This window comes from Dama dama, chromosome 6 (assembly GCF_033118175.1).
Source record: "Dama dama isolate Ldn47 chromosome 6, ASM3311817v1, whole genome shotgun sequence".
Classification (NCBI taxonomy): domain Eukaryota; kingdom Metazoa; phylum Chordata; class Mammalia; order Artiodactyla; family Cervidae; genus Dama; species Dama dama.
Window position 1 is genome coordinate 31,285,861 of NC_083686.1, and position 19,852 is coordinate 31,305,712.

At 35.9% G+C, this 19,852-nt stretch overlaps 1 protein-coding gene across 2 annotated transcripts in view; it reads left to right on the top strand.

Annotated features, from left to right (window-relative positions):
* Positions 1 to 19,852, top strand: part of LOC133058534 (UDP-glucuronosyltransferase 2C1-like) — a 45,746-nt gene that overhangs the window by 18,122 nt on the left and 7,772 nt on the right. For both annotated transcript variants that reach the window (XM_061145238.1, XM_061145237.1), the window contains exon 4: positions 17,408 to 17,495. In XM_061145238.1, coding sequence (XP_061001221.1) covers positions 17,408 to 17,495 — 88 coding nt within the window. The remainder of the gene's footprint in view (positions 1 to 17,407; positions 17,496 to 19,852) is intronic.

The window sequence follows — 19,852 nt, forward strand, 5'->3', positions numbered from 1 at the left end:
CTTCAGTTCTTCACTTCATGTATTTTACACGTGGTAATGTAAGTTTCCATGTTACTCTTTCCATATATCTCACCCTCTCGTCTCCTCTCCCCATGTCCATAAGTCTGTTCTTTATGTCTGTTTCTCCATTGCTGCCCTGCAGATAAATTTTTTGATACCATGTTTCTAGATTCCATATATATACATTAGTATACAATATTTATCTTTCTCTCTCTGACTTACTTCATGTATAATAGGCTCTAGTTTCATCCACCTCATTAGATCTAACTCAAATGAGTTCCTTTTTATGACTAATATTCCATTGTGTATATGTAGCACAATTTATTTATCCATTCATCTGTCATTGAACATCTAGTTTGCTTCTATGTTCTAGCTATTGTAAATAGTTTTGCAATGAATATTTGGATACATGTGTCTTTTTCAGTTTGGGTTTCCTCAGGGTATATGCCTAGGAATGAGATTGCCGGGTCATATGGTGGTTTTATTCCTAGTTTTAAAGAATCTCCATACTGTCTTACATAGTGGCTTTATCAATTTACATTCCCACCAACAGTGCAAAATGTTACCCTTTCCTCCACACTCTCTCCAGCATTTATTGTTTGTACACATTTTGATGATGGCCATTCTGATTGATGTGAGGTGATATCTCATTGTAGTTTTGATTTGCATTTCTCTAATAATGAGTGATATTGAGCATCTTTTCATGTGTTTGTTAGCCATCTATATGTCTTTGGAGAAATGTCAGTTTAGGTCTTTCCCCCACTTTTTCATTGAGTTGTTTGTTTTTTTGGTATTGAATTGCATGATCTGCTTGTATATTTTGAAAATTAATCCTCTGTCAGTTGTATCATTTGCTATAATTTTCTCCCATTCTGAGGGCTGTCTTTTCACCTTGTTTAAAGCTACTCTGCTGTGCAAAAGCTTTTAAGCTTAACCAGGTCCCACTTGTCTACTTTTGTTTTTATTTCCATTACTCTAGGGAGTGGGTCATAGAGGATCTTGCTTTGATTTATATCGTTGAGTGCTCTGCCTGTGTTTTCCTCTTAGAGTCTTATAGTTTTTGGTCTTACTTTTACCTATTTAATACATTTTGAGTTTATCTTTGTGTATGGTGTTAAGAATTGTTCTAAATTCATTCTCTGTAGCTGTCCAATTTTCCCAGCAACAGTTATTGAATAGACTGCCGTTGCCCCATTGTATATTCTTGCTTCCTTTGTCAAAAATAAGGTACCCATAGGTGCATGGGTTTATTTCTGGGCTTTCTATCTTATTCTCTTGGTATATATTTCTGTTTTTGTGCCAGTACCATCCTGTCTTGATGACTGTAACTTTGTGGTATAATCTGAAGTCAGAAAGCTTGATTCCTCCAGCTCCATTCTTCTTTCTCAAGACTGCTTTGGGTATTTGGGGTCTTTTGTGTTTCCATATGAATTGTGAATTTTTTTGTTCTAGTTCTGTGAAAAATGCCACTGGTAATTTGATAAGGATTGCATTGAATCTGTAGATTGCATTTGGTCATATAGTCATTTTCACAATATTGATTCTTCCTATCCAGGAGTATGGACTATCTCTCCATCTGTTTATATCATCTTTGCTTTCTTTCATCAGTGTCTTATAATTTTCTGTGTGCAGTTCTCTTGTCTCCTTAGGTAGGTCTATTCCTAGATATTTAATTCTTTTTGTTGCAATGGTGAATAGGATCAATTCCTTAATTTCTTTTTCTGATTTTTCATTGCTAGTATATAGGGATGTGAGTGTTTTCTGTGTATTGATTTTGTATCCTGAGACTTTGCTAAATTTGCTGATTAGTTTTAGTAATTTTCTGATAGTACCTTTAGGGTTTTCTATGTATACTTTCATGTCATCTGCAACAGTGAGAGCTTTATTTCATCTTTTCCAATCTGGATTCCTTTCTCTTCTTCTTCTTCTCTGATTGTTGTAGCTAGGACTTCCAAAACTATGTTGAATAATAGTGATGAGAGTGGACACCCTTGTCTTGTTCCTGATCTTAGGGGGAATGCTTTCAGTTTTTCACCATTGAGAATAATGTTTGGTATGGGCTTATCATATGTGGCCACTAATCAATAATGATTCTTAAATAGTTAAAACTTTAATAATATAGTAAAAGATTTATAAGTATACTTTATAATGTTCCAGCTATATACTTTTAAATTGATACCATTCTAGGTTGTAACTGACACTTTTCCCCTAGTTTTAGTTAAAATAGACCTTTACAATGCATTTAAGATTCCAAAAATTATGACAATTCTTATACTTATATCCAAATTATTTTAAAAAATTGCTTTGTAAAAGTAATACCCATTAAAAAATTTAACCTAAAAGGCATCATCATAAAAATGTTGAACTTTCAATTGCATTAAAATACAGTGCTTAAGAGTGGCATCACTGAAGGGTTGGAAAAACCAAAAACTGTCTCTCCAAAACTATGTTGAATAAAAGTAGTGAGAGGGAACATCCTTGTCTTGTTCTTGGTCTTAGAAGAAGTGCTTTTAGTTTTAGTCATTGAGAGTAATGTTTGCTATGGGTTTGTCATGAATGTGAAAGTCATTCAGTCGTGTCTGAATCTTTGTGACCCCATGGGTATAGTCCATGGAATTCTCTAGGCCAGAACACTGGAGTGGGTAGCCTTTCCCTTCTCCAGGGGATCTTCCCAATCCAGGGTTCGAACCTAGGTCTCCTGCATTGCAGGCGGATTCTTTATGACCTGAGCCACAAGGGAAGCCCAAGAACACTGCAGTGGGTAGCCTATCCCTTCAGAGGATCTTCCCAACCCAAGAATGGAACTGTGGGTCTCCCATCACAGGTGGAATTTTTTGCCAACTGAGCTATTAGGGAAGACCTGGGTTTGTTGAATATGGTCTTTACTATGCTGAGGTAGCATTTCTCTATCCCCGCATTCTACAGCTTTTATTATAAATGGGTGTTGAATTTTGTCAAAAGGTTTTTCTGCATCAGTTAAGATGATGATATGGTTTTACTCTTCAGTTTGTTAATATGGTGGTGGTGGTTTAGTCATTAAGTCATGTCTGACTCCAGTGACCCCAAGGACTGTAGCTTGCCAGGCTTTTCTGTCCGTGGGATTCCTCAGGCAAGAATACTAGAGTGGGTTGTCATTTCCTTCTCCAAGGGATCTTCCTGATCCAGAAATTGAATCCGGATCTCCTGCATTGCAGGCAGATTCTTTATTGACTGAAAGATTCTTTACCAACTGTTAATGTGGTGTATCACATGGATTGATTTGTATATATTGGACAATCCTTGCATCTCTGTAATAAATCCCATTTGATTATGGTGTATGATCCTTTTCATGCCTTGGCGGATTCAGTTTGCTAATGTTTTGTTGAAGAATTTTGCATCTATGTTCATCAGTGATATTGGCCTGCAATATTCTTTTTTTTTTTTTTTTTGTGATATCTCTGTTTTTTGTATCAGGGTGATAGTGGTCTCATATAATGAGCTTCAGAATGTTCCTTCCTCTGCAATTTTTTGGAAGAATTTCAGAAAAATAGGTGTCAGTTCTCTAAATTTTGACAGAGTTTGCCTATAAAGCTATCAGGTTCCGGTCATTTGCTTGTTGGAACATTTTAAATCACAGTTTCAATCTTAGTACTTGTGATTGGTTTGTTTTTATTTTCTGTTTCTTCCCAGTTCACTTTTGAGAGACTGTACTTTTCTAAGAATTTGTCCATTTCTTCCAGGTTGTCTTTTAATGGCATACAGTTGCTTCTAGTAGTCCCTTATGATCCTTTGTATTTCTGTATTGTACATTGTAACTTCTTTTGTATTTCTCATTTTATTGATTTGAGCCCTTTCCCTTTGTTGTTTGATTGATTTGGCTAAAGTTTTGTTAATTTTCTTTATTTCTCAAAGAACCAGATTTTAGTTTCATTGATCTTTGCAACTGTTTTCTTTGCTTCTATTTCATCTATCACTGCTTTGATCATTATGACTTCTTTCATTCTACTAACTTTGGTTTTGTGTATTCTTTCTCTAGCTGCCTCAGCTGTGAGGATAAGTTATTTATTTTAATTTTTTCTTATTACTTAAGATTGTATTATTAAAAATTTCCCTTCTTAGAACTGCTTTTGCTGTGTCCCATATGTTTTGGATATTGCATTTTTGTTGTCACTTGTCTTTAGATTTATTTTTTAATTTCCTATTTTATTTCTTCAGTGATCCACTGGTTGTTTAGTAACATTGCTTAGCCTCCACATGTTTGTGTTATTTTAGTCCCCCTGCTCCACCCTGTTTTTCTCCTGGTTTCTAAACTCATAGTGTTGTGATCAGAAAAAGATGTTTGATACAATTTCAGTTTTATTAAATTTACCAAAATTTGCTTTGTAACCCAACATGTGATTTATCCTGGAGAATGCTCTGTGTGCACTTGAGAAGAAAACTGTGTTCTCCTGCTTTCAGATGGAAAGTCTTATAAATATCAATTAAATCTATTTGATCTAATGTGTCATTTAAGACTTGTGTTTTCTTATTGACTTTCTGTCTGGAAGATCTGCCCATTGGTGTAAGTGCCCCCACTATTATTGTGTTACTGTTGAGTTCTCTTTTTATGGCTGTTAGCATTTGCCTTATATAGTGAGGCTCTCCTATATTGGGTGCATATACTTTAAAAGCTGTTATATATTCTTCTTAGATTGAGTCCCTTGATCACTATGTAATGTCCTTCCTTTTCTCTTCTGGTAATCCTTATCTTAAAGTCAATTTTGTGTGGTATAAGTATTATTACCTCAATTTACTTTTACTTTCCATTTGCATGGAATATCTTTTTCCATCTCCTCACTTTCAATCTGTATGTGTCCCTAGGTCTAAAGTAGGTATCTTGTAGACAGCATATATATGAGTCTGGTTTTCTTTATCAATTATCAGGCTATATCTTTTGGTTAGAGTACTTAATCTATTTGCATGTAAGGTAATTATTGATATGTATGCTCCTGTTGCCATTTTCTTAATTGTTTGGGATTTGTTTCCACAGGTTTTTTTCTTCCCTTCCTTTTTTTGCATCTTCTGTTGTGGCTAGATGACCATATTTTGCTTTGTGTTGTGATTGCTTTTTCTCTTTTATGTGTGAACCTATTGTAGGTTCTGCTTTGCGTTTCCCATAAGATTTTGATATAGCAGTCTATATATATACAAGGGTCTTCCTTGGTAGCTCAGTTAGTAAAGAGTCTGCCTGCAGCGCAGAAGACCCCTGTTCTATTCTTGGGTCTGAAAGATCTGCTGGAGGAGGGATAGACTGCCCATTCCAGCTTTCTGAGCTTCCCTTATGCCTCAGCTGGTAAAGAATCCACTTGCAATGTGGGAGACCTGGGTTCAATCCCTGGGTTGGGAAGATGCCCTGGAGAAGGGAAAGGTTACCCACTCTAGTATTCTGGCCTAGATAATTCCATGAACTACACCCTTGGGGTTGCAAAGTCAGACACGATTGAACGACTTTCACTTTCACATATAAACAAAGTTGTTTTAAGTTGTTGATCTTTTACTTTTAAATATCATTTCATTTCAAATATCATTTCAAAAATGCATTTCCAATATCCTACATCTGTAATCTCCACTTGTCACAGTTGCTGGTTTCAATATCATATTTGTGTGTGATATTATCCTATCTTTACTGTGTGTTTTCCTTACTAGGTAGCTTTATCATTTAAGGTTTTCTCATTTCTAGTTGTCACCTCAACTTTTTCTACTATCCATAGAAGTTCATTTAGGAAGTAGTAACCATGGCAATTAGAGTGAAAAAAATAAAAATTCAAATCAGAAAAGAAGAAATAAAGCTCTCACTGTTTGCAGATGACATGATACTATACACTGAAAATCCTAAATATGCTACCAGAAAACTGCTAGAGCTCAAGAATGCAGTTGGTAAAGTTGCAGGATACAAAATCAATACACAGAAATCTCTTGCACTCCTATGCACTTAACAACAAAGACCAGAAAGAGAAATTAAGAAAACAATCTCATTTACTATAACAGCAAAAAGAAAATATACCTATGAGTAAACCTAACAAAGGAGGCAAAAGACCTATATTCAGAAAACTATGAGATATTGATGAAAGAAGTCAAAGAAAACACAGAAAGATGGAGAGATATACTATATTCCTGGTTTGGAAGAATCAATATTGTGAAAATGACTATCCTACCCAAAACAATCTACAGATTTAGTACAATCCCTATCAAATTACCAATAGCATTTTTCACAGAATTAGAACAAACAAACAAACAAAAAATGTACAATTTGTATGGAGACATAAAACCCCCCAAATAGCCAAAATGATCTTCAGAAAGAAAAATGGAGTAGGAGGAATCAGGCTCCCCAATTTCAGATGGTACTACAAAGCTACTGTAATAAAGGCAATATGGTACTGGCACAAAAACTAGAAATACAGATCAATGAAACAGGACAGAAACTCCAGAAATAAACTCACACACCTATGGCCAATTAATCTATGACAAAGGAGACAAGAATATACAGTGGAAAAAAGACAGTCTCCTCAATAATTGGTCCTGGGAAAACAGTATAGCTACATTTAAAGAAATAAAATTAGAATACTCCCTAACACTATACACAAAAATGAACTCAAAATGGATTAAAGATCTAAATGTAACGCCAAATACTATAAAACTCTTAGAGAAAAAAATAGGCACAACACTCTCTGACATAAATCTCAATGAGATCTTTTTGACCCACCACTTAGAGTAATGGAAATAAAAACAAAAACAAACAAATGGGGCCTAATTAAGCTTAAAAGCTTTTGCAAGCAGAGGAAACCGTAAACCAAATGGAGACAACCATCAGAATTGGAAAAAATAATTACAAATGAAGGAATTAATCTCTAAAATATACAACCAGCTCATGCAGCTCAATATATATTTAAAATTTTTTAAATGGTGGAAGATCTAACTAGATATTTCTCTCAAGGAGACATAAGATGGCCAACAAACACATGAAAACTAGGACAACATCACTAATTATTAGAGAAATACAAATCAAAACCATAATGGGGTATCATCATACATTGAAGAGAATGACCATCATCAAAAAATCTTCATACAGTAAATGCTGGAGAGGGTGAGGAGAAGGGGGAACCCTCTTACAATATTGGTGATAATGTAAATTGGTACAGCCACTATGATGAACAGTATGGAGATCCCTTAAAAAACTAAAAATAGAGCTACCAAATGATCCAACAATCCCATGCTTGGGCTTATATCTGGATAAAACCATAATTCAGAAAGATATATGCACCACAGTGTTCAGTATCAGCACAGTTTACAATAGTCAGGACATGAATTCAAACTAAATGTCAATCAACAAAGGAATGGGGGAATACTCAGTCATAGAAAGGAACAAAATAAGGCCATTTGCACAAATGTGAATGTACATAGAGATTGTCATACTGAATGAAATTAGTCAGACAGAGAAAGACCAAGAGCATTTGATATCACTTATATGTGGAATCTAAAGAAGGGGTACAAATGAACTTATTTGCAAAACTGAAATAGAGTTGTAGATACAGAAAACAAACTTATGATTACCAGAGGGATAGGGGGGATAAACTGGGAGATTGGAATTGACATGTACACAATACTTTATACAAAATAGATAATAAGAATTACTGTAGAGCACGGGGAACTCCACTCAATACTCTGTAATGAATTATATAGGAAAAAATCTAATAAAGGTGGATATATGTACATGTATAACTGAATCACCTTGCTGTACATGTAAAACTAACACAATATTTTAAATCATCTATATGCCAATAAATTTTTTTTTTTTTTAAAGAAGCTGTCTAAAGTAACCATATTGGAACTCTGAGTACTTGCAACTTGCAGGATAAAGCCAAACTGGTAAACTGTAGTTAATTTGGTCATTTCAGCCCTTTAACACAGCACCAGCTTCAAAACCTCCATTATCCAACCTGCTGGCTGTCAGCATGCCTGTGTACTTGGTATAATTTAGTGGCACCATAATGGGCAATAAAGACCTTATTCTCCACATATTGAGGTTCTTTATTGCTGATTAGTGCCCTTGATCACTGAGCTGTAGTCTCACATAATGGCCACAATTATTTCAAATCCCATTATCAGAAGCTTATATGTTTTAACCTTTATGATAAAGTATAATTAGAATAAACATATATCTAGAGATTAATGCAATGAGTGGGGTGTTTGGAGACTTTTGACACATTTAAGAAGATTCAGGTAAGAAGATTCAGTTATTCAGGTCCACTTATTAGTACCATCTTTCAAATGGTGGACGCTTTCCAAAAGTAGAGCCTTAAATTTGTTAGCACTTAGAGCAAAAATGGTTATTTTAGATGTTGAGTTCATACATAGAAGGGAACTATTGTGATCCATGAAAAATCAGAACATGTCTGATTAAAAAAACAGTCTATTAAAAAAAAAAAAAAAAACAGGACAAATGACAGCATTCAGACTCAAAAGACTTACTTGCTCACTCACTGAGTTAAGATTATGGGCTTAGAGTGATATAGATCATGTTTCAATCCTGGCTCAAGAAAATTAGATAAACTCTAGTTTGAAGTTTTCCTCATATATAAAATGTGAAACTACATTACTGCGTGAGTTGTGCCATTCACAGCAAGGTAGTCAAGAATCGCTCTCGGGAAGCCCGGAAGGACCAAACACCTCCACCCCGATTTAGACCTGCGGGTGCTGCCCCACGTCCTCCACCAAAGCCCATGTAAGGATCCAAGTCCTTAAAGACTGAAGAAATATTGGTTTCTCTGAAAAGACAATAAAACGGAAATTATACTTTATGTAGCATGTTGAATATATGTTGCCAGATGGAAAAAATAAATAAATAAATAAAATGTGCAAATAATGCCTCGCTCATAGACTTGTTATGGAGAATAAAAAGAGACAACATATGAAAGTGCTTACCACATTGTCTAGCACACAATCACCAGTCAATAGTTGAGATTATTGTTATTGTAAAGATTTCCTCCTGGAAATTTTCCTGGCAGTTTATATCAGGGAGTATGAGTTACATCCCTGGTTGGGAACTAAGATCCTGTGTGCCTCAAAGTATAGCCAAAAAATTAAATAAATAAATAAATAAATAAAGTCCAGCTTATTTGAAGAAATTAAAAAAAAAATCAGCACTATTTTTAAAAATTGTATCCCTTTTTTTTTTCTTAATTTGAGGATCAGACATTAAAGAATTAAGCTGTTTAAAAAAACTCACATACAGCAAAATTTAAAAAGCTGTGTTCATATCCAGGGAAAGAATCAGGTTCATAAAAGTCCTGAAAAGCCCTTAAAGTTCTAAGGCTTTAACCATAGCCTGATTCCTGGAAAAGATAAATTCTTCAACAACAACAACAGCAAAAATCAGATACTAAGAAGAAGGGTGAATCTGATTTCTGGAATTAGTATATTATAAAAAGTCAAAAGTACAGTTTTCAACAAATACAGCAAGATAAAAAAATAGATAAAATATGTTTCAATCAAAAGAACAAAATTAATTGAGAGAAATTATTCCTCAGGAAAGTTGGATTTTGCAATCACTGGAAAAAAGTCTTTAAAACCACTGTCTTAAAGATGCACAGAGAGCTAAAGAAAGAGAATAATAAAGAGAAGGAAACAAAGTAGAAATGAAGTAAAATACTGATACAGGGGGAAATTAAAAGAACAAAAAATTCTGGAGTTAAAAATTGCAATAATTAAAATGAAAAATTCACATCAGTGGTTCCAAATCAGACATGACCATGCAGAAGTATCAGGAAACTTGAAGAAAGGATAATTGAAATTATCAAATTGGAGGACTAGAAAGAAAAACAAATGAAGAAAAATGAGCCCTAAAATAAGAGTGGGATACTACCCTATGAATGAGCACAAAAATTGTGGTACTTATAGAAAAAGAGAAATGGGTAGAAAGAATATTAAAGAAATAATGGCATGAAATATTTTAATGAAAGAGATCATGAATCTAAAAATTCAAAGAGCTTCAGTTCAGTCCAGTTCAGTTCAGTCGCTCAGTCATGTCTGATTCTTTCTGACTCCATGAATCGCAGCACACCAGGCCTCCCTGTCCATCACCAACTCCTGAAGTTTACTCAAACTCATGCCCATCGAGTCAGTGATGCCATCCAGCCATCTCATCCTCTGTCGTCTCCTTCTCCTCCTGCCCCCAATCCCCCCCAGCATCAGCATCTTTTCCAATGAGTCAACTCTTCGCATGAGGTGGCCAAAGTACTGGAGTTTCAGCTTCAGCATCAGTCCTTCCAATGAACACCCAGGACTGATCTCCTTTAGGATGGACTGGTTGGATCTCCTTGCAGTCCAAGGGACTTTCAAGCGTCTTCTCCAACACCATAGTTCAAAAGCATCAATTTTTCGGTGCTCAGCTTTCTTCACAATCCAACTCTCACATCCATACAAGACCATTAGTAAAACCATAACCTTGATTAGACAGACCTTTGTTGGCAAAGTAATGTCTCTGCTTTTGAATATGTTATCTAACTTGGTCATAACTTTCCTTCCAAGGAGTAAGCGTCTTTTAATTTCAGAGCTGCAGTCACCATCTGCAGTGATTTTGGAGCCCCAAAAAATAAAGTATGACACTGTTTCCACTGTCTCCCCATCTATTTGCCATGAAGTGGTGGGATCAGATGCCGTGATCTTAGTTTTCTGAATGTTAAGCTTTAAGCCAACTTTTTCACTCTCTTCTTTCACTTTCATCAAGAGGCTTTTTAGTTCCTCTTCACTTTCTGCCATAAGGGTGGTGTCATCTGCATATCTGAGATTATTGATATTTCTCCCAGCAATCTTGATTCCAGCTTGTGCTTCTTCCAGCCCAGCATTTCTCATGATGTACTCTGCATATACGTTAAATAAGCAGGGTGACAATATACAGCCTTGATGTACTCCTTTTCCTATTTGGAACCAGTCTGTTGTTCCATGTCCAGTTCTAACTGTTGCTTCCTGACCTGCATACAGGTTTCTCAAGAGGCAGGTCAGGTGGTCTGGTATTCCCATCTCTTTCAGAATTTTCCACAGTTTATTGTAATCCACACAGTTGAAGGCTTTGACATAGTCAATAAATCAGAAATAGATGTTTTTCTGAAATTCTCTTGCTTTTTTGATGATCCAGCAGATATTGGCAATTTGATATCTGGCTCCTCTGCCTTTTCTAAAACCAACTTGAACGTATGGAAGTTCTTGGTTCACGTATTGCTGAAGGCTGGCTTGGAGAATTTTGAGCATTACTTTACTAGCGTGTGAGATGAGTGCAATTGTGTGATAGTCAAAAAGCTTAGAGAACTTCAAATAGAATAAAATCAAATATATCTATACAAAGACATATTAAAATCAAGCTGTCAAAAGTCGAAGACAATGAGGAAATCCTGAAAGAAGCTAGATGAAAGTGCTGTGCTTAGTCGCTCAGTCGTGTCCAACTCTTTGTGACCCCATGAACTGTAGCCCGCTAGGCTCCTCTGTTCATGTGGATTCTCCAGGCAAGAATATTGGAGCGAGTTGCCATGCCTTCCTCCAGGGGATCTTCCCAACCCAGGGATCGAATCCAGGTCTCCCACATTGCAGGCAGATTCTTAACCATCTGAGCCAACAAGGAAGCCCAGACAGAAGTAATTAATCACATAAAAGATATTTTCGCTAAGGTGATCATCAGATTTCTCATCAGAAACCCTGGAATCCAGAAGGCAGTAGATTGATAAATTCAAACTGCTGAAAGGAAAAAAAAAAAAAAGCATTAACTGGGAATTTTATCAGGCAAAATTTCCTTCAAAGGTGAGGTAGAAATTAAGACATTACCAGAAAAACAAAAGTTGGGCTACATTATTACCACTAGACTTTGCCAATAAAAAAATGCAAACTGGACTCTTTTTGGCTGAAAGGAAAAGCTGCCAGAAAGTAACACAAACCACATGAAGAAATAAATAGCTTCAGTAAAGGTAAAAGTGAAGGTAATTTTAAAAGCTGGTATCATTCTAATTTTGGTGGTGAGTGAAAGTCACTCAGTTGTATCTGACTCTTTGCGATCTCATAGACTATACAATCCATGGAATTCTCCAGGCCACAATACTGGAGTGGGTAGCACTTCTCCAGGGCATCTTCTTCCCTGCAGAAGGATTTCCCTTCTCCAGGGGATCTTCCCAACCCAGGAATCAAACCCAGGTCTCCCGCATTGCAGGTGGATTCTTTACCAGCTGAACCACAAGGGAAGCCCTCCCACCTGTCAGATGGTGGTCAAAAAAAGTATTAAAAGAAAAAGACAAACAGGACAAAGCAAAAGTCATTGTTTTTCCTGGACTTTTGATTGTAAGTCCAAATTTTTAAAATTTTCTCAATACTTTAAAAAAATTTAAAAATGATTATTAATTTATATAATTAAGAACACTGATTAAATATGTAATTTATGACATCAATTACAGAAAGGCTTTGATGCAGATATTAAGGAGCAGAGTTTTTGTATGTTTTAAAGTTAAGAATAGGTCAAAGAATAAATCCCAAGAACAATTAAAAATAGTTTTTAAATTAATGAAACAGAAGAGATCAAAACAAGAGATGCAGAGGAAGCAGGGATCAGAGGGAAATTTATATGTAAATGTGCTTACCTTTAAAATGAAGAAGGACCTAAACCCAATAACCTAATATTATACCTTAAAGAACTATAAAAAGAAATCAAACTATACCCAAAGCTGGTAGAAGGAAATAAGATTAGCACAGAGATAAACAAAGTTAAAAGAAACAGCAAATCAATAAAACTGAAAGCTACTTCATTGAAAAGATCAGCAAAATTATCAAAACATGAGCTAAACTGGAAAAAAGGAAAAACAGAATAAATGAAAATAATAAAAATCAGAAATGAACCTAGAGATATTACTAATGGTTTTATAGATATGAAAAGGATTATAAAAATCTAGATAGAAGCGCAGCCAAGATGGCAGAGTAGGAAGACCCTGAGCTCACTTCTTTCCTCTGGCATACCAAAGAGCAGTAATTTATTGCTCTCATTAACTATTAATGGGGATAACCAGAAGACTAGCAGAGAAGACCTTGAATCCACATGCAAAGGAAGCAAATGGGATGGTCACCTTATGACATATTCAGAAAATCAAGTCAAAAATCCATCGGAGACTTTTGAAGTAAAACAACAGCACTTTTACAAGAAAACCCTAAAGGAAAATTTCACCACAGTGATTGTGCTATGATTTCACAGGTAAGACACCAAATGCAAAAGCAGAAAGAAAAAATATACAAATCAGACTTCTTTGAATTAAGAACTTTGTGCAGCAAAAGATACTATTAAGAAAGTGAGATAAAATATGCAGATTTGGAGAAAACCTTTTCAAATTATATATCTGAGAAGGAATGAATGTGCACAATACATAAAAAAAAATCCTGCTACAACTCAATAACAATGACAACAACAACAAAAATCTAACTGAAAAGTGAAAAAGTAGTTGAATAGACTTTTACAAAGAAGATACAAATGGTCAAAAGTACACGAAAAGAAGCTCATTTATCTTTACGGAAATGCAAATCAAAAGCACACAGAAGTAACACTTCACTCATTAAGATAGCTATTATCAGAAAAGAAAATATAAAAAAAGGAAAATAACAAGTGTTGGTGAGAAGTGGTAACAAGTTGGTAAATTGGTAACAAGCTGGTAACAAGTGTTGGTGGGAAGAAAATCACAAGTGTTGGTTCTCTACCAACATGTTGGTAGAGAAATGGAACTTGGTGTACTGCTACTAGGAGTGCAAAATGATGCATCTGCTGTGGAAAACATTCCTGTGGTTTCTGCAAAGTTAAACATAGGATCAGATAATCTAGAAATCCTAATCTTGGTCCTTGTATTGAAAGGAATGGAAATCAGGGATTAAAACAGATATTTGCACATCAATAATCATACCCATTTGAATGCAGAGTTCCAAAGAATAGCAAGGAGAGATAAGAAAGCCTTCCTCAGTAATCAGTGAAAAGAAATAGAGGAAAACAATAGAATGGGAAAGCCTAGAGATCTCTTCAGAAAAATTAGAGATACCAAGAAAACATTTCATGCAAAGATGGACACAATAAAAGACAGAAATGGTATGTACCTAACAGAAGCAGAAGATATTATGAAGAGGTGGCAAGAATACACAGAAAAACCATACGAAAAAGATATTCATGACACATATAATCACAAGGTGTGATCACCGACCTAGAGACAGATATTCTGGAATGTGAAGTCAAGTGGGCCTTAGGAAACATCACCACTAACAAAGGGGGGTGGGGGGGTGGGCAGTGATGGAATTCCAGCTGAGCTATTTCAAATCCTAAAAGATGGTGCTATGAAAGTGCTGCACTCAATATGCCAGCAAATTTGTAAAACTCAGCAATGGCAACGGGACTGGAAAAGGTCAGTTTTCATTCCAATCCCAAAGATAGTCAATACCAAAGAATGCTCAAACTACTGCAGAATTGTACTCATCTCACATGTTAATGAAGTAATGCTCAAAATTCTCCAAGCCAGGCTTCAACAGTACATGAGCCATGGACTTCCAGATGTTCAAGCTGGTTTTAGAAAAGGCAGAGGATCCAGAAATCAAATTGCCAACATCCTTTGGATCATTGAAGAAACAAGAGAGTTCCAGAAAAACATCTACTTCTGCTTTATTGAATATGCCAAAGCCTTTGATTGTGTGGATCACCACAAAATCTGGAAAATTCTTAAAGAGATGGGAATACCAAACCGCCTGACCGGCCTCTTGAGAAATATGTATGCAGGTCAGGAAGCAACAGTTAGAACTGGACATGGAATAACAGACTGCTTCCAAAAAGGGAAAGGAGTACATTAAGGCTGTATACTGTCACCATGCTTATTTAACTTATATGCAGAGTACATCATGAGAAATGCTGGAATGGATGAAGCACAAGCTGGAATCAATTGCTGGGAGAAATATCAATAACCTCAGATATGCAGAAGACACCACCCTTAATGGCAGAAAGTGAAGAAGAACAGAAGAGCCTCTTGATGAAAGTGAAAGAGGAGAGTGAAAAAGTTGACGTAAAACTCAACATTCAGAAAACTAAGATCATGGCATCCGCTCCCATCACTTCATGGCAGATAGATGGGGAAATGGTAGAAACAGTGGCTGACTTAATTTTCTTGGGCTCCAAAATCACTGCAGATGGTGATTGCAGCCTTGAAATTAAAAGATGTTTGCCCCTTGAAAGAAAAGCTATGACCAACATAGACAGCATATTAAAAAGCAGAGACATTACTTTGCCAGCAAAGGTCTATCTAGTCAAAGCTATGGTTTTTCCAGTAGTCATGTATGGATGTGAGAGCTTGACTATAAAGAAAGCTGAGCACTGAAGAATTGATGCTTTTGAACTGTTTTGTTGGAGACTCTTGAGAGTGCGCTGGACTGCAAGGAGATCTGCAAGGAGATCCAACCAGTCCATCTTAAAGGAACTCAATCCTGAATATTCACTGGAAGGACTGATGCTGAAGCTGACGCTCCAATATTTTGGCCACCTGATGCGAAGAACTGACTCATTTGAAAAGACCCTGATGCTGGGAAAGATTGAGGGCAGGAGGAGAAGGGGATGACAGAGGATGAGATGGTTGGATGGTATCACCGACTCAGTGGACAGGAGTTTGAGTAAACTCTGGGAGTTGGTGATGGACAGGGAGGCCTGGCATGCTGCAGTCCATGTGGTCGCACAGAATCGGACAAGGCTGAGAGACTGAACTGAACTGAACTGAATCATAGCAACAATATTCATGATAGCAAAATGTATGGATGAATAATTTTTTTTTAAATTTTCTGAGGGTTAATATTGTTTATTTATTTATTTTTATTTTTATGGGAGTATAGTTGCTTTACAATGCTGTGTTAGTTTCTACTGTGGAGCAAAGTGATTCAGCTATATATATACATATATCCCTTTTTGGTGGATTTCGTTCATATTTAGGTCACCACAGAACATTGAGTAGAGTTCCCTATGCTTTATAATAGGTTCTCATTAGTTATCTATTTTATACATAGTATCACTAGTGTATATATGTCAATTTATACATAGTATCACTAGTGTATACATGTCAATATGGTATCCATACATTTGTTCTCTATGCCTGTGTCTCTATTTCTGCTTTGCAATTTATATATATATATATATATATAATGTATATATATAATGTATATATGTATATATATGTATATATACACATGTATATATATATAATGTATATGTATAAATATATATATATTAAAATACATATGTATATATATACATATATATGTGTGTATATATATATAATGTATATGTACATTTTATATATATAATGTATATAATGTATATATAATGTATTATATATATAATGTATATAATGTATATATAATGTATAATGTATGTGGGCTTCCCTGGTGGCTCAGACGGTAAAGAATCCACATGCAATGCAGGAGACCTGGGCTCAATCCCTGAGTTGGGATGATCCCTTGGAGGAGTGCATGGCAACCCACTCCAGTATTATTGCCTGAAGAATCCTCATGGACAGAGCAGCCTGGTGGGCTACAGTCCATGGGGCCGCAAAGAGGTGGACATGACTGAGTGACTAAGAACCCACATATATAATGAAACATTGTTCAACCTTAAAAAAGAAAGGGAATTTTGATATGTTGCAACATGCATGAACCCTGAAATAAAATAATGCTAATTCAGAGGAAGACAAATATTGCATGGTTCCACTTGTACTTGTTACCTCAAGTAATCAAATTTATAGAGACAGAAAGTAGAAGAGAAGCTATCAGGGGCTAGGGTATGAGAAGAATACGGAGTTATTTAATGATACAGAACTGACATGAGGGATGATGAAAATATTCAGTGTGCAGTTAGAGTTGATGGTTACACACCATTGTGGATGCTTTTAATGCCACCAGACTCAATAGTTACAATACTTTAAAATGAAAAATATCATTACTAATATTTTACTATATGAGTCTCTGTTACTAGTAACTATATTAAAAAAAGATCAAAGAGGTAAATAATAACCCTCCCCTTTGCCTCTGAAAATTTTGTTTCAAAAATCCCCTTTACCAGAGTAGCCTAGTAATACCAGTATATAGTTGTTTCAGATACAGATTGTCATTTTTCTTCATCTACAAGTTAGATTTAACCCAAGGACGATAACCTATTGACTAGGATTGTTGCAAACCTTAGAAAATATGGTTGTAGTGTCAATGGTTTAAAAACATTCATTACCTAATCACTTAGGGCCTCAGTTTGCTTGTGTATTACCTGAAGGCATCAGACCTGATTAATCCTAGGTTAACTGCCTTCTTTTGACAGGATGTGATTCTAAAAACCTTCTAATAATGACATTTATCTTAATAGGTTCTGTGGAGGTACACAGGAAAGAAACCAGAAACATTAGGAGCCAACACCCGACTATATAAATGGATTCCTCAGAATGATCTTCTTGGTAAGACCAAAGAAAGTAAAATAGAGCTGAATGAGGGATAATGTGAATGATTGCTTAATAACAGATAAATCCAACAAATTTGTATTTAAAATAATAATAATAAAAAAAAAAACTAATGCTTTCTTCACATTTCCTCTGGAGTTTGTTGAAGAACAGATTATTCCTGACACTTTTTAAAGACTAAGGCAAACTTTTTTCAAAACCATCATGATCAATATAGTTATTAGTGAAATGGACTTTTATAATATGACAGAGAGCCTGGATTCAACACTGAATGCAGAAAAGAAAAGAGGAGAATTTATCACAAAAGAGCATTGTGAGTGGAAGTTCACTGTATGGAAAATTAGAAAGAGGAAATGTCAGGTGCAAAGAAACAGCCTAGCAAAACTAACCTAATTAGATTCTCACTGAAGGTATGCTAAGGTCATCACATATCACTTGGGGGATAGTGAAAGAAGAGGTGACAACTGTAAAAGATGGTCAGACATCAAGACTGATCTGTTAAACTGACTTAGTAGAGTGCTTGCAATGCAGAGATAAAGGAGACCCAAAATCAAATTCTAGTGGAGAAGAGTTCAGGGAAGTCTGACTAGACTTTGGTCAAGGATCTTTGTCAAACTGTAACACAAATATCGAATTTATAATTCTCTCATTTATGATATAGTCTTTCCCTCCTCAGAATCAAAGTCAAATAAAGTATCTTTATATCAGGCTCCCATTAACTTTTGTATAGAATATTGCAAAAACCTCCTGATTCTTCATCCATTTCATCCCACTTCTCTTCTCTTTTGCCTACTACAACTGTATGGGGAAAAAAAAAAAAATCTGGCAAAAAATTTCATGATCTATAATACAATTGGCTCTCTATTACTATAGAGTCAAATGCTTAAACAGAGTACACATGCAATTGCTATAGCATTTTTCTATGATGCACTCAATATACCAGCAAATTTAGAAAATACAGCAGTGGCCACAGGACTGGAAAAGGTCAGTTTTCATTTCAATCCCAAAGAAAGGCAATGCTCAAGCTATCACTCAACTGCACTCATCTCACACACTAGCAAAGTAATGCTCAAAATTCTCCAAGCTAGGCTTCAACAATACATGAACTGTGAATTTCCACATATTCAAACTGGTTAAAGAAAAGACAGAGGAACCAGAGATCCAATTGCCAACATCTGCTGGATCATCAAAAAAGCAAGAGAGTTCCAGAAAAATATCTATTTCTGCTTTATTGACTATGCCAAAGCCTGTGACTGTGTGGATCACAATAAACTGTGGAAAATTCTGAAAGAGATGGGAATACCAGACCACCTGACCTGCCTCTTGAGAAACCTATATGCAGGTCAGGAAGCAACAGTTAGAACTGGACATGGAACAATAGACTGGTTCCAAATAGGGAAAGGAGTACATCAAGGCTGTATATTGTCACCCTGTTTATTTAACTTATATGCAGAATACATCATGAGAAACACTGGAATGTATGAAGCACAAGCTGGAATCAAGATTGCTGGGAGAAATATCAATAACCTCAGATATGCAGATGACACCACCATTATGGCAGAGAGTGAAGAGGAACTAAAAAGCCTCTTGATGAAAGTGAAAGAGGAGAGTGAAAAAGTTGACTTAAACTCACCATTCAGAAAACTAAGATCATGGCATCTGGTCCCACCACTTCATGGCAAATAGATGAGGAAACAGTGGAAACAGTGGCAGACTTTATTTTTGGAGGTTCCAAAATCGCTGCAGATGGTATTTGCAGCCATGAAATTAAAAGATGCTTACTCCTTGGAAGATAGGTAATGAACAAACTAGACAGCGTATTAAAAAGCAGAGACATTACTTTGCTAACAAAGGTCCGTCTAATCAAGGCTATGGTTTTTCCAGTGGTCATGTATGCATGTGAGAGCTTGACTCGAGCTGCAGTCCATGGAGTCGCAAAGAGTTGGACACGACTGAGCAGCTGAACTGAACTGAACTGAACTGAACTGAACTGATGCTAACATTCTGGTAGTGAAACCCTGTACATCTCACCACCCCTTTCCCAAAAACAAAAATATTTTCCCACTAACAAAAATATTTGGTTTCTTCAGTCCCTCCATTCTTTTTTATTGATATGTTCTACCTCCAACAGCTTGTCAAATGACAAATACTCTTCATCGTTTATTCTGCAGGAAACTTCTCAATTGTCTCTAGAAAGACTTACATGCTATAATCACTAATTATACTTCAGTTCAGTTCAGTTCAGTCACTCAGTCGTGTCCGACTCTTTGCGACCCCATGAATCGCAGCACGCCAGGCCTCCCTGTCCATCACCAACTCCTGGAGTCTACCCAAACCCATGTCCATCGAGTCAG